The following is a 14,101-nucleotide window of genomic DNA, read 5'->3' as shown; positions in this document are numbered from 1 at the left end:
GGAAGCTGCGCGGGGCCGGCGGGCGCGCCCGCCTACATCCCCCGTGGTGCCCCGCGGCGCTGGCAAATGAGCGCGAGGCGCAGAGCTGCGCGGGGCATGCCGGGAGCCGTGGTCCCCGCCTCGCCGCGGCCGTGTGGCGGAGGGCGGTGCCGCGGCCGGGGGATGTGGCGAGCGTGACGTGATCGTGTCCGCGTTGGAGCCGGGGCGGCCGCGGCGAGCGTGACGTGGCAGAGACCGAGCGAGGTCCCCGGTCACAGAGCACCCGCCGCCGCTGCCGGGCTCGCCTCGCGCGCGGAGAGATCCGTGCGCGTACACCGGCCGGGCCGCGCTCCTCCTGCCCTCCTTCCCTCAGCGCTCCCCCGCCGCCGCCCAGCGCCGCCGGAGCCGCCATGGGCCTCACCATCTCCTCGCTTTTCTCGCGCCTCTTCGGCAAGAAGCAGATGCGCATCCTTATGGGTGAGGGCCACCGCAGAGCCCGGGCCGGCTGGGGCCGCGCAGCCGAGTCCCGCCGGAGGGGGGAGGGGAGGCCGCGGGACGGGCCGCGGGTCACGGCGGGGGAATCGCCCTGTCCGGGACTGCGGGGCGCGGACACCGCGCTCTGCCCGTCCCATGGGCTGGGGGGGCGCTGGGAGAGCGGCGGGGAGCAGAGTGGGTGAGCATCGGGCTGTGTTTGCCCTTCCTTTTCTCCCGCCGTGTGCCCGTGCCCCTCCCTGCCTCGCCCGCCGCTCCCCGGTCCCGCCGGTCCCGGCGAGGCCGAGCTCCGTTCCCGCAGCTGGAACAAAGCTGGGATTGCGGCCGGGCAGGGCCGCTGTCCCCGGGCCGGGCGCCCAGCGAGCCCCGCGGCCCGGCCGTGCCCTCCTGGCCCGGCACTGTGGCTCCGCGGGCTGGATGTGACAAAGCCTGGTGTGTGCAGCACAGGGGCGTGAGGACTGCCGTATAATGGCCGATTTTCGGCAGCTGTAGGGAGCTGTAGTGCTGTATCCTGGCTCTCGTGAAAGGGCGTTTCGGTACAGCCTCCGTGGGCATTAGTTTTGTGCCTTGTGTACAAACCGGTGCTTGCTTAGTTTTACTGTCTGCCCCCATAATAATTTAATTTTAATATCCATTTATTTTGAAATTATCTGTTCTCTTGATACGGGCTGTGTAGAAGTTGAAGCCAGTGTCTCTTGAAGATTCTCACTTTCAGATTATAGTTCAAAAGGTCAAAGCCAGCACATACTGCATTGGTATTTCCTCCTCCGCTTCGAGTTCTTCCCTGCCTTTTTCCACCCACCTACCCACCCCTGTAAGCTTTATGTACAAACAGTTATTAGCCTCTGATTTTTCTCAGATTCTGTTACCAAATTGAATGAAATTTGGTTCATTATCGTTGACTGAAGTAGCTTGTCCTAAGGAACTGAATAAAGTGCTCATTTGGATGTAGCCAGCAAGGAGAGTGGGCTCTAACTGTGAAACTTCCTGGCACACACCCATCCTTAGTGCTGCCTGGATATGCACAGCAGACACAGTAGTGCAGCTTTTAAAAATTATAATCTTTCAAGTTCTCCATATATTTTGTGATGGTAAAGTTTGTTATTGCTTACCCAGTAATTTTTATTGTATCTTAACTCTTTGAAATTAGAGACTCTCATCCATTTTCAAAATAATCTGAGTCATTTTAGTCTTCAAGACAACTTAGTACATGTGTTGGTTTCAAGGAGGTGATTTGGTTGTCTCCCTAAGAGCCAGACTCTTCATATGACTCTTAATGAATGAAGTCAAGTCTCCAAGTGAGCTTGACTGTAGGATGCAGGATGAGACAGAGTCTGTGGTATTTGTAGTTCTGTTACTTTCTGTAAAGTACTGAAAACAGGAAAGTGATGTCATGCAGATCTAAACTGTTTGCAAGGCTCTTCACTGGTAGGAAATTAGGTTGAATTTAGGTTAGAGATGGCTTTGGAAGGTGCATTTTCTAGCAGTTGGTTCAAATGAATTTATTTTTGTATTTATTTAAAAATTTTATTTTCAGTCCTCATATTAAAATGCAGGGCTGGATCAGGGCACAGGACAGCACTGTGTTTGTTAGGTAGTATGGGAGAGTGGAACTTGGGGTATGTTGTGGTGAGAGTCTGTTATAGGACATAAACTGGATGTTTAGAGCAGAATGTTACACTGAACATGACCTAATTTGTGTATAACTGTAAAACTGATCCCTTCATAGCATTCTTCATCATCTGTCAGCACTTTGAGGAGAGATGTCTGAATAAATACTGGGATAGAATTAAAACTTTCCCTTAAGGTTATAATGTTCAGTGTATGGTTTGAAAATGGGTGTCTACAAGGGCAAACTTTTAAGTTTCCATATGTAGAACACCAATTAAGAAATAACTTCATGGGGTAAAGTACTTAGGGGAAAAATATTATGTGAGTTGATACCAACAGACAATTAATTTATCACTTCCTTTTCACAGCTTTCTTCTTTTCTGCAGACTTGAAGATTAATTAGAATTAATTTAGCTCCTAACACAGACTTTATGTTATTGAGTTCTGCAGAATTTGAGTATTTCTCATCAGGGACCATTACCAACAGCACTCACTTATTTTTTATGTTCTCAAATTCTGTTTATGATATGAAGTGGATATTTAATGTTATACTGTTACTGAAACATTGAGGGTTTTTTAAGTATACTAGTATAAGTAAGTATTTTTCTAAAATATTAAGTTACTATTTGAAAGAAATGCATGAAAAGAAGATTCATGTATTTTCTTTATAAATAGGCATAACATGAGGGACAAGAAAGGACTGTGGGATAGGGCTGAATGTCTGAAAGTCAGATTCAGCAACTGGGACATCAGGAGTAGAAACACTGAGTCCTAACCCTGCATGTGCCTGTCTGTGAAACTCTTCACCAGTGCTTTTTTTGTCCTTGCAAAAAAGACACCCATTCATTGTGCACCTTTCAGTGTCATAATTTAGTGTTCTGTGTCTGGGTGTAGCTGTGCAAGTGTTAACTGATAGAGTGACTGCTCAGGAGCTTCAAATACAAAGGTAATTATGAAGTACATTGGGTGGAAAATGGCAGATTCTTTGGAAATTGTGCCACTGCAACAGATGATAATAATTTAGCTGGTTTTTATTTGGGCAGGTGTTGTTTTAGACAATGGTGGTTTGCATGCTGTTGGCTCTCTGTAGTTTTTATGAAGTTTTGTGCTGTGATCAGAGAGGCAGCTTGATAGTCAGCCACCAGTGCTCGGAGTAGGAAGTTGGTTAATGAAGGATGTGATGTGATCAGGAATGATTTACCCAGGGACAAGGGAACTAGAAGCTTGAGATTTAGAAAAACAACTGACAGGCTGTGAATAAAGCACTCTTTAAGAGGTACTAGTAAAGGGCTTAGAACCACAGTGATTTTAGCAGCACCTGAAAGCATTGTAGATATTTTTTCTCCAGCTAGAGGAAGAGGATGTTTGATTCAGTTTAAGGGTAAATGGTTGCAAGTGCAGGTCTGCATTTCCCATTGTACTTCATTGTAATCTCGGTGCTTTGCAGCACAATTGCTTAACCCCTCATTGAGTCTCTTACACCTTGGTCTTGACCATGGTCAGTCAGGCAGTAGAATCAGTGAAAATGTAGAATTGGGAATTTACTTTGTTTGGGGATTTAAGATGTGATTTTTGATCTTGGTGAAGTTTATGTTGTGGCAGTAGCTCATAGGTTTACATTTAGTGTTCCAGTGCAAATGTAAACCTGTTTATTCTTGGATTACTAAAAGCAGTAGTTACACTTCCCACCAGAAGACTAAATGTGATTTAATGCTCTGAAATTTTTTTAAATTACAGATTGGACTAAGAAATATGAATGGAGGCTATGCTTTTTATGACTTGCTTCTTTCGACTTCATAACGTTTGCAGTTTGGTCAAAAGAGGAGAGTTTTGCAAATAGGGTCATGGGGATTTGTGTAAGGTCCTTCCCTCAGTTAAGCTTCTGCCTCAAGTGTGAAATCAGCAGAAGAAAGCACGTCCCCACAACCCTGTAACTCAGCCTGCCTCAGTGCAAAGTCCAACAGCTCAACCAAGAGTTGTGGCAAGAGTGGATTTAAGCAGAGTCTGGGCTTTGTGCTTGCACAGGCCCTGCAGCCTCCTGCCAGCACCCCGAGGTGCACCAGGGTAGAGTGGGTAACTGGGGCAGTATTTTCATAATATGGCAAGTGGTTTAAATTCTCTACTAGTTTCTAATTTCTTAACTCTGACTCATGTCTTCAAATAGATCTTGATATCCTGTGTACATTCTTTGGAATGAGATTAGCTTTTTTCTTTGTCTATATCTGTGCTGTTAGTGTAAACCACAAATACAGTCCAGCAGTTTGTGTAGACAGTTGCATCTTTCTTACATTGGTAATTTTTAAAGATCTTGTCAGTGTTTATTATGTTGATAACAGTAATATTTTTGGTGGGGAGCAATAAGAGAAGAGTTTTGAGTAGTAGTTGTAACTCTAATTGGTTCACTAAATTATCTTATTAATTATTTTAAAAACCCTCTGGAAAAAACCCTGGGAAAAGACCCTATCATAACATGTACAGGCATTATATGTACTTAAGAAGGTCCAAGTCCTACAAGTGCTTACTTGAGGTTGAACTTCATGAAAATAGTGTTGGGTTTCAAGCACTGTACTGTTAAAAACATTGGTTTCCAGCGTAGCTGCAGTATTTGAGGGTTCTGAAGTCAGCTTAGAGGGTTTTGTGAGGTGACCTGACACTTAACTGGTGTGGGGAAAATTGTGGCATTTACAAGTTTCATGGCTTGCAAGTTCTTGTGTAATTTCTGCTGCACTGTGAGTTTTTTTGTTCATGTTTGTGTGTGGTTTTGAAGGAAACCAACACTTAAACAATAGCAAACTCAAACCCCTTACATTTCATTTGGAGCTTGTTTAGAGTCAAGGAACTTTGGTTTTGATGGTAGATTTCCACCCCACACCCTTTCTTTTGTGCTGTCATGACATTAAGAATTAAAACAACTTTTTTTTTTTTAACGTGCAGTGACATTACCAAAGAAGCTGCATTGGCACGTTTAATCTTATGCACGCAATTAGAATATAGGACACTTATAGATAAGGTTTTTAAAATTAGTTTAGTTTGCTGCAACAGCAGTTTGTATCTTGAGAAAAAGGAGGTTTCTGCAGAGTTTGGTTTCATTCTGAATGAGCAGGTAATTTTGAATCCCCCTTTTTTTGTGATGCTAAGGAAACAGTTGTGTTATTAATAGGCAAGTCACCAAACCACTTAAAGCTCAGTATATTGCAGTTGCAGAGTAGGAAGTTAACTCAGAATGCTTAAGAATGTGTGTTATCCTTATAAAGTGAGGATAGCATTTGGTTTCTTGCAAAAGCATTAATTAACTCTTCTGATGGGAGGTATTTTTGCTTGGGCAAATGTTACTGACAAAAGAGACATTTTGTGCTGTGGTGTTTAGTACCTGCTGTTTATGGAGGTGCTTGTGTGTTAGGTATTGGGTTCTAAATTAAAGAATTCTATTTTGAGTTACATTTATGTGTTCCAAAATGCTTAACAATAAGCAGTTTCACAAACAGTTCTAGAAAACTACAGAGTATGCTTGCAGTGTTGGTGATATGTCTAAAAAAATATCTTTTAGGCTTCGTTTTATTTTATTTCTGAAGTGTCTCATATTTACCACATAGCTTACATTGAGAAACAGCAAGCTCAGGTTTTGTTTTAGAAACAGAACAGCAAATTTAAGTGCAGAATGTCTTCTGTAATGACCAACAGTCATTAGGAGAAGACTCCTAATGGAAGCATCCTAGTGGATCTCACTGTATGGAAATGATATTCTGATGAATACCTACAGCCCTTGTGGTGTATGTGGAGGGATGATGAGAGCTGCCTGATGTTTGTGGTTTTTTCAGTGCTTAACAAATGTTTTAGCAAAGGGAGGAGAGGCTGGAATAAGGGACAAGAAGTGTCTTTGTGTGTAGTGGCAGCTTGGGTTGGTGCAGGAGTGCCTGTGAAGCTGAGCTTTGCAGGAGCTTGAGTAGGGGAGGCCTTCCCCAGCTTAGTGAACAAACGTGTGATCAGTTAGAAATTGTGCTGCTTGTAGATTGCTGCCAGGCTTTTTAAATCTTCCTGATTAACACAGAAGAAACTTTCAACATGAATGATAAAGCTTAATTAACACAAATACTAAAGGAAGGTTACTTACAACTTGTGAGCCTGTAGGTTGTGAATGGAGGCATCTTATTGAGCTTGTTTTCTTCATGGTTTGTTCTCTCTCAGCGCTGGATGGAGGAGATGGGGAAGAACATACAGTAGTTTCTCAGAAATGAGTTAACAGTGTTTAAAAAGCTGTTCTCACTAAAAACCTTCTAATACTCAGCATGTAAAATGACAAGCTTTGAAATTAGCAGGTTGTAGTTCAGTTTGTGAACTAAAGCAATTTTTCTCTTCCTTCTAGTTGGTTTGGACGCTGCTGGTAAGACAACCATTCTTTATAAACTGAAACTAGGAGAAATTGTCACCACAATTCCCACTATTGGTAAGATCACCAGTTCTTATATCTTTATTCTTGTTATTTTAAACCTGACAGGCCTCTGAAGAGTGCAGGGATTTGCTGTCTTTATAGGTAGAATAAGAATCAAGACAAAGATAACTATGTCAGACCAAAGATACATCCTGACCAGAATCCAGCTACTAACCATGGCCAGTAGCAGATGGACAGGAGGACAGGAACCAGATCAATAGCACCACTTCCCCCAAACACTATGAGTCTCACAGTTTGGCTGAGAGATTTGCTCAGCCACTTGGACTTGGATATAAGTGATTCATCTTTTTTCCCTTTCAGTCAATTTTCTTCTTGATTTATCAGTTCAGTATTGATAAGCCATTTTATACATATTTTGAGAAGTGTATCTTAGGAAGTATCTATCTTTAACATGATTAGAATTATGTTTTAACACTAGAATTAACTATTTCTAATTACTGAACTCCTTCATTTTTAGGTTTTAATGTGGAGACGGTAGAATATAAAAACATTTGTTTCACAGTCTGGGATGTTGGTGGTCAAGATAAAATTAGACCTCTTTGGAGGCATTATTTCCAAAACACACAGGTAAGAGTATGGCAGTAGTTAAAGACCTACTTTGTAAAGCCTCATTGTGTTTTGTAGAGTACATATGGAAAGTTGCAACTGGTTTGTTGTGAGGAACTCTTAAAATATACAGCTTTTATTATGCTAAGTGAGTGTTTTTAGTAAGCTGAGCCTCTAAAATATGGTAAAAGATCTTGTTACCAGTTGATTGAAAAGTGCTAGCTTCACAATGATGTGACTATTGTCAGTTTTTGGGACATGAATGTGATACCTTTGGTTGACAGGTAGTGAGGTAAGTTGCTTAATAGTATCAGAAAACTTCTGCAGTGAGTTTGTTTGGGGTTTTTTGTGTTTAATATAGAATTGTTTCCATGATATTTGTGTGCAGCATGATGCATATGATTGGTGCAGAAAAATATAGAGGTCTGGATTGACAAAAGGGACTTTGCACCACCATACTGTTGTGAATAGAGCAATATTTATTTTCAGTTCCTTATTACTGTCCTGTTACTAAATACTCCTAGAAGATACTTCTCTTTCCTTGAAGAGAATGATAAAAGCAAGTTTTTCAGCTGAAAGGTTAAGAGTAAATTGTGTAAGAGCACTTGAATAACAGAGATGCCATTAGAAGTACTGTTTGATACAAACTTTTTTTAAACAAATTCAGGCATTACTTTAAAGGGTGTGGGTTTTTTCAGGTAAATATGAGATGGTGAAGCACTTGTGATTTTCAAGACAGTGAGTGAAAGGGGAGGGGGAAGAGTTAGTTTATGTGATTTTGCTGCATTTTTTTCCTCTAACTTTATTTTGAAGTTGAGACATAGGTAATTGTTCACACACACATCATGCATTGTTTAAACAGAAATTTCTGTGAAATTTGTCCCCTTTCTTAGGTAAGCAATCACAATATTCAATATGAGTATTTTGGTGGTTTAAGAATAGTGCTGCACATTTACATTGTTTTTTCAAATCTGCTTAACTTTCTATAGGGCCTCATTTTTGTGGTAGACAGCAATGACAGAGAGAGAATCCAGGAAGCAGCAGAAGAGCTGCAGAAAATGGTAAATATCAATATCTTCTGAGGTATAATTGTTAGACTGATTTGTTCTATTTTTGAATGTTTGCCAGGTTCCCTAAGAGATTTTGGATTTTAGAGTTTTAGGGAGTCTGTACAGTGTGTATTGTATTGAGGTTTTAATTCTGGGTCACACAGTGCACCGAGTTGTAATTTCCACTCTGTGGAGAGCCAATAATTGTCTGAACCTTTCATTCATGAAACCTTGATAGGAATGCAGTGGGAAAAGAGTTTTAGAAGAACAGATTGATGCTGGAGGATATTTCACCAGCAAGATGCCCATAAATGTAAACTTTTTAAATTGAAAGGTGACTTCCTTAATTGCAGGAGTTCTGTTGTATACTAGTTGAATTGCATTCAATACTTACTAGTGACTTCAGGAGTAAGAATGAAAATGTTTACAACCCTTAAATCAGTATTTAGATTTTTTTAGTGTTTGTTGAAGTAACTGATGTATTTAACTGAGGCAATTCAATAACATGCCTGTGTTTTGTGTTAGCTTCAGGAGGATGAGCTGCGAGATGCAGTGCTGCTCCTGTTCGCCAACAAACAGGATCTGCCCAATGCCATGGCAATCAGTGAAATGACAGACAAACTAGGCCTTCAGTCTCTGCGTAACAGAACTGTAAGTGCTCAGCTTCCTCACTGCTCAGCTCTTTGCTCCCTCTATTATTTATCAGAAATGTAAAGTTCCTCTAAGGGAAAGGGTAGTTTTCACCTTTTTCTGTAGAAAGATGCACACACCTACTGTTAAACTTCATAATGGATAATTCAGGTCCTTGTTCAAAATAAGTGATTTAGAAGTATAATCCAGTGTGTTCAGCTGTTAGAGGTGTTTCATTTCTCACCTTTTTCTGAAAACATACAAACACTCCAGTCTGTCATTGAAATGCAGACGTCCAGCATTTCACAAAGTATGTGATGGGATTTCCTGTTTTCTCAGTACCCTGGGAGAACAAATGCATTCTACATTCCCACCTCCAGGAGGAAATTACGTAGCTTCCAGAATATTAGATTTCATCTGCTCAGGTTTTAGAGGCACAGGTTTGCTTCACATGAACCATCCCACCTTTTGTAATCTGAGTGTCTGTGTTGGCACACTAAGGTCCTGACCATAGAAGCTGTTTCAGAGGTCCATTCATGTAGATAATTCCACGTTCACTTCCCAAAATGCAGTCTTTCAGAGACAAGAAGTAGTTTTCAGCATGTAAACCAAATACAAGTTCTGTGTTTGTTTCTTGATGCCTTAAGCTATGTTGTAGCCTTTACCAGGCCAGCACTTGAATTTCCAGATAATGTCTGAACCTCCTCTACACTGCATGTACTTCTCAAAATTTTTTAAAATACCATTTGTTCAATCTTGATTCTACTTACAGCACAAAACACTGGTATAACACACACAATTCTAACAGCACTAAAGAGTGTCACACTGTCATAATTTAGCTTGCATTTTGTCAGTATTTAAATTGAATTTTTGTGTTCTACATTAACAGTGGTATGTCCAGGCTACCTGTGCTACGCAAGGAACTGGTCTGTATGAGGGACTTGACTGGCTGTCAAATGAACTCTCAAAACGCTAATTCCAACTGGATGACTCTTTCACCAGGGACATGTTTGATATAAGTGGTCTAGGCTTGTTACAACAAAATTAGTTTGCATCTTGGTTATTACAGTATCTGGAACTGATATTTGGGCAGGATATTACAGCGTTTCAACTTGTTTCGTTGCCAATTTATTGTTTACCGAGCTACATGTTGCAAAGGTAGCAATATGCTTGGGTAAAAATCTCCTTAACTTGGAAAAAGTGTATCTTCTGATTTTATTCCCCTTGTTAGCCTAAATGCCTGAATATAGTTATTGTGACATCTTTAAGATCTGTTTTGAATATTCTTTGAGCCCCAATAAATTAATGTTTTAATTTTTTTTCTCCCTGCTACTCTTAGTTTACTGATGCCCTGTTTCATTCCTCAGACAGTCTGCTGATTTAAAAATGTAGCATTCCGTATGTATTTATTTCTCTCCCTTGCCAAAAAGATTTCCTAATTCTGCTTGTTCCAAGCCAAGGAAATGCTCTAAAACACTATACAAATCTTACTGCACTGAGGAACATTTTATTGATCCTTGGGTTCTGTCAGCCCAACTTGCCTTTGTGTGAATTGGATTTGATGGGTAGAATAGTTCTGTGCTGGTTGCGAAGAGCTCATGTTGAGGTTGTTTTTAATATTCAGCAGATTGTCTTCCTTTATATTGTATCTTTTTTTTATGTTGCATGTTGCTTTTTGGTATCAGCCTGACTATTTTTGCCCAGTGTATAATAGTTCTGCTGAAGTTTTACTGTTTGTTGGTGAACATATCTTCATAAGGAAATTTTGGAAAATTCATCAAACTCAATGGATTCGTTTCTTCATAACCCACTTGGAATTATTCCTAATAAAATGATAAAATGTATAGTTCTGTGTATTCTCTTCTTGATTCCTGAAATAGTTGAATGCAAATTATCATTTATTCTTTCTCCATATACTGAGCTTTCCTGCAGCTTGAATATGGACACCAGTCTCAAATTTTCATTTGTTTGGAGCTGTGTAGAGTGGGACATGGAAGGGAGGCAACCAAGTTGTATACAGTGCAGTAGAGTAGCTGTCATTGGGGCTTACATAATTCTGTAATGTCTTTTGAAGTTGTAAATCTAAAATTCCTTTCAAGATGTCCAGATATGAAAATACTAACAGTTAAAAAATTGTAATAAAACAAATTTGAACTGCCTGAAAAGCATGCATGTCTGTTTCATAGTTTTATCTACATGTCAAAACCTACATGGGTCCCAGCAGGAGAGTCACACGTTCTGTTGGTGGCTAGCTGGGAAGGTAACCTGAGTGTTTTTTACAGGGATATAGCAAATATTACAATAATGCTGATAATCACTCCCCAAAAATCATCTCTACACAACTGCTGCTGGCTGTTTTCATATTTCTGTCCCCTTACACCTTTGTAGTTCAAAAGGCATAAATTAATATGTGTTTTGAGGCTGCTACTGATGGGTAGTTTAGAATCTATTTTTCTGTTGCCTGTCTGCTGTATAGAAGCAAATACTATTCAACCCTCCCACTAAAATATGCTGTCCTATTGATTGGATGTCTTTAGGAACCCAAAGCATGATTGTGTTGCAGTTTCAGGCTAAGTGCTTCTCATTTTCCATCCAGGTCTGGTTACCCTTGCTACAAGAAATCCCAGTGACAAGGTCTGGTAAACTCAAGCTAGTTTTGGTTCAGAACACCTTCCTGGGCAGCTTCTGCTGTAAGTGAGGTTTAAGTTCTTAGGAGGTGCTGTTACTGTGAGCACAGGTAAGCAGGGAGCATCCCAGAGTTTTTGAATAGAGTCCTTAAATGTCTTCAATGTGTAATGGAAACCCAGGAGACAGTGTAAGGTGAGAAGGGTTTTGCCTGCACCTTTAATGAATTGCTGATTACTTATTAACCAAAGCTGATATACCCATGCATTTGATCAGTTGCTGTTGATGTGCACATTTCTAGCAATGCAGTTCCTTGAATTAAACCTTAAAAGGTACACCTTGTTCAGAAGAGACAGCTTGTCTCTAATTTAAGCTGGTTTTTGTAGTCCCAGTAGGTTAAAATAAACAATGCTTGTTACACAGTTAGAGGTACTCTTTAAATGAAACAGTGGATACTTAAATTAGGCCTATTACCATGAAGGAAACATTCTGCTTGGTAGAGATTTAATTATTTAAATGAGCAAGTATTCAGGTTTAGGTGAGCTCTGTTGAGTCTCTATTCTTTTCAGTTGCAGCATGGGTATACAAAGTTCATATTTCTGAGTCATCATGCTTGGGTTTTTGTATCAGTAGGTGTAACTCTGCTATGAAATGAATAATTTCTCAAAGTCAGAAAGTAATGAAGATCTTGAGCCTCATTTAAGAGTGATGGAGTCTGCATGAGGGTTAAGGCTACAGCTTGCACTGAAATGCAGGAAGACAATGTTGGGTCTCAGTAACAATGTACAGTACAGCCCTGTTCTTTAGAGGAAGATGAAATTCCCACAATGTTTTCATGTCTCTTAGGAGTTTAGATACTAACGTGGTTTGTCATTTCCCTATCAGAAGTCAAGTACCTGAACTGAGCTGCTGTCCCTCAAGTTCAAAATCTTGAGCAGGCATGAGACTCCTAGAAATGTGTTCCTCATTCTCTGTAGTGACAGGAAATCCTGAGTTCCAGTAGCTGAAATGTCTCTGTGTACATTACCTTCTATATTCAAACAAATGGGTAAGTTCTGCTGCACTGGGGAGTTAGACAAGTAATATTTGTGTACAGGAAGCTTTATTTCAGTGTGTCAGATGGCCAGCTTAACTATAGAGAACAAAATACTGCATAAAGAGTGGATTTTCTTTTATTTGACCATGGTGACACAATTTATTTCTCAAATATTAAGTATATGTATGATTTTAATTTTTTAATTGCTTGCAAGAATAGCTCAGGTTGTTTAAAACATTGGTTTAGGGTTTGCCAGTAAAGAAAATTCAGAGTCCAGTTATTGTCTAAGAAATCTTTCTATAAAGGTCTGGACAAAAGGCAGTTTGAGTGCAATATGGTGAAACTTAGCACATCACCTTGTCCAGTATGTCTTTCCCACCCTTACTAAGAATGGAGACTTAAGAAACTACATTTCATATGCTGCCATTGGATTTGTGAATACAGCTGAGCTGCCAAAACTGAAATGTTTAAGGCTTTTCCTCTTACTGGGTAGGAGTTGGAAGACTTGAAACAATTTTCTTTCTATGCCAAGAATATGAGAAACAAGGCAACCACACAATTAATTTGACATGTTGAAAGCTCTGATGCCTTAGCACACTGGGTATTTTTCCCCTTGGTTTTTTCATACCATTTTTCTCTTCCCTTTTCTTTATCCTTCTCTCAATCATATTTGGCATCCTTGCTTGCTTTATCATGATACATATAGGTGCTTTACTTAATGCTTGAATTATAGTCTTCAAAAATAGCAATGATAGAAGAGTTGTGCAAGAATTCAAGTACTGTCACAGGAGGATAAGAGACCTCTTTGTCTGGAACAGATATGGTCAGGGGAAAGAACAATAGGAGTTTCAAGTTGCCAGACCAGTCTGAAGGATCTGGCAGAACTTGGTTGATTTTGTACGTATCAAATACACAGGTAAACATTTCACAATATCCAGAGCCTAAAAATGAGCCAAGTGTGCTCCCTTCAGAAGGTCAGTGTTTTGAGTGCCCTTAGTCTGGAGATTCCCCAGCATCAGCTCACAGGACTGAATATCTCCTAAACATAGTAAAGGATTATCTGCCATGTTCAAGGGCCTGTTCCAGTGCTGTGTTTGCCCTCACCACTTGCTTCCTGCAGATTCCAGCTTCCCTTTGCACTCCCTCTCCCTGGTCTGCGGGGAGGCAGAGGCAGCAGCCCAAGTGCCAGCAGAGCAAGCAGGAGGGAGCTGCTGTTTCTGGGAAGGGAGGCAGAGCACCAGGCAAGTCTGTCCTCTGAGCAGCTCCATCTTCTGGTTCCAGGGACAAGTTACAAGTTTTAATGTTTTGGTTAGGAAAAAACAAAGTAACCCAGTTGTAATGGATTGGTAAGGACAAGAATATTCTGTTGAGTTACAGGGGGAGCTCAGTTGGCCCATATAAGTTATACAATCTCACTTCCATCACCCTTCACGCATAGCAATTACTATGGCAAGACACAGCACCAGCAATCCTCAGAAATAGCTCACCTGAAAGTGACTTCCTGGTTTGAGTAGTGTTTAAACAACTGAGTGAATCCCAGCTACAGAGCACCAGAATGTAGGGCAAGGTGTGCAAGAGCAGGTGTGCAAGAGATAGTGCACACCTTTTATCAACCCAGGCAGACTTGTTTTGCCATGGAAGACACCAGTAACTAGGAAAAAACCCAAACTGACAACAGTGACC

At 40.7% G+C, this 14,101-nt stretch overlaps 1 protein-coding gene across 1 annotated transcript; it reads left to right on the top strand.

Annotated features, from left to right (window-relative positions):
* The first annotated feature begins 205 nt into the window (after positions 1–205).
* Positions 206–10,922, top strand: ARF4 (ADP ribosylation factor 4). The gene is made up of 6 exons (XM_063164696.1): positions 206–456; positions 6,446–6,526; positions 6,990–7,099; positions 8,068–8,139; positions 8,653–8,778; positions 9,647–10,922. The coding sequence occupies exons 1-6, from the start codon at positions 390–392 to the stop codon at positions 9,731–9,733; spliced, it is 543 nt and encodes a 180-aa protein (XP_063020766.1). The 5' UTR covers positions 206–389; the 3' UTR covers positions 9,734–10,922.
* Positions 10,923–14,101: the final 3,179 nt, after the last annotated feature.

Source organism: Melospiza melodia, chromosome 10 (genome assembly GCF_035770615.1).
Source record: "Melospiza melodia melodia isolate bMelMel2 chromosome 10, bMelMel2.pri, whole genome shotgun sequence".
NCBI lineage: Eukaryota > Metazoa > Chordata > Aves > Passeriformes > Passerellidae > Melospiza > Melospiza melodia.
The sequence above is the reverse complement of the archived record's forward strand: the minus strand, read 5'-3'. Positions and strand labels throughout refer to the sequence as shown.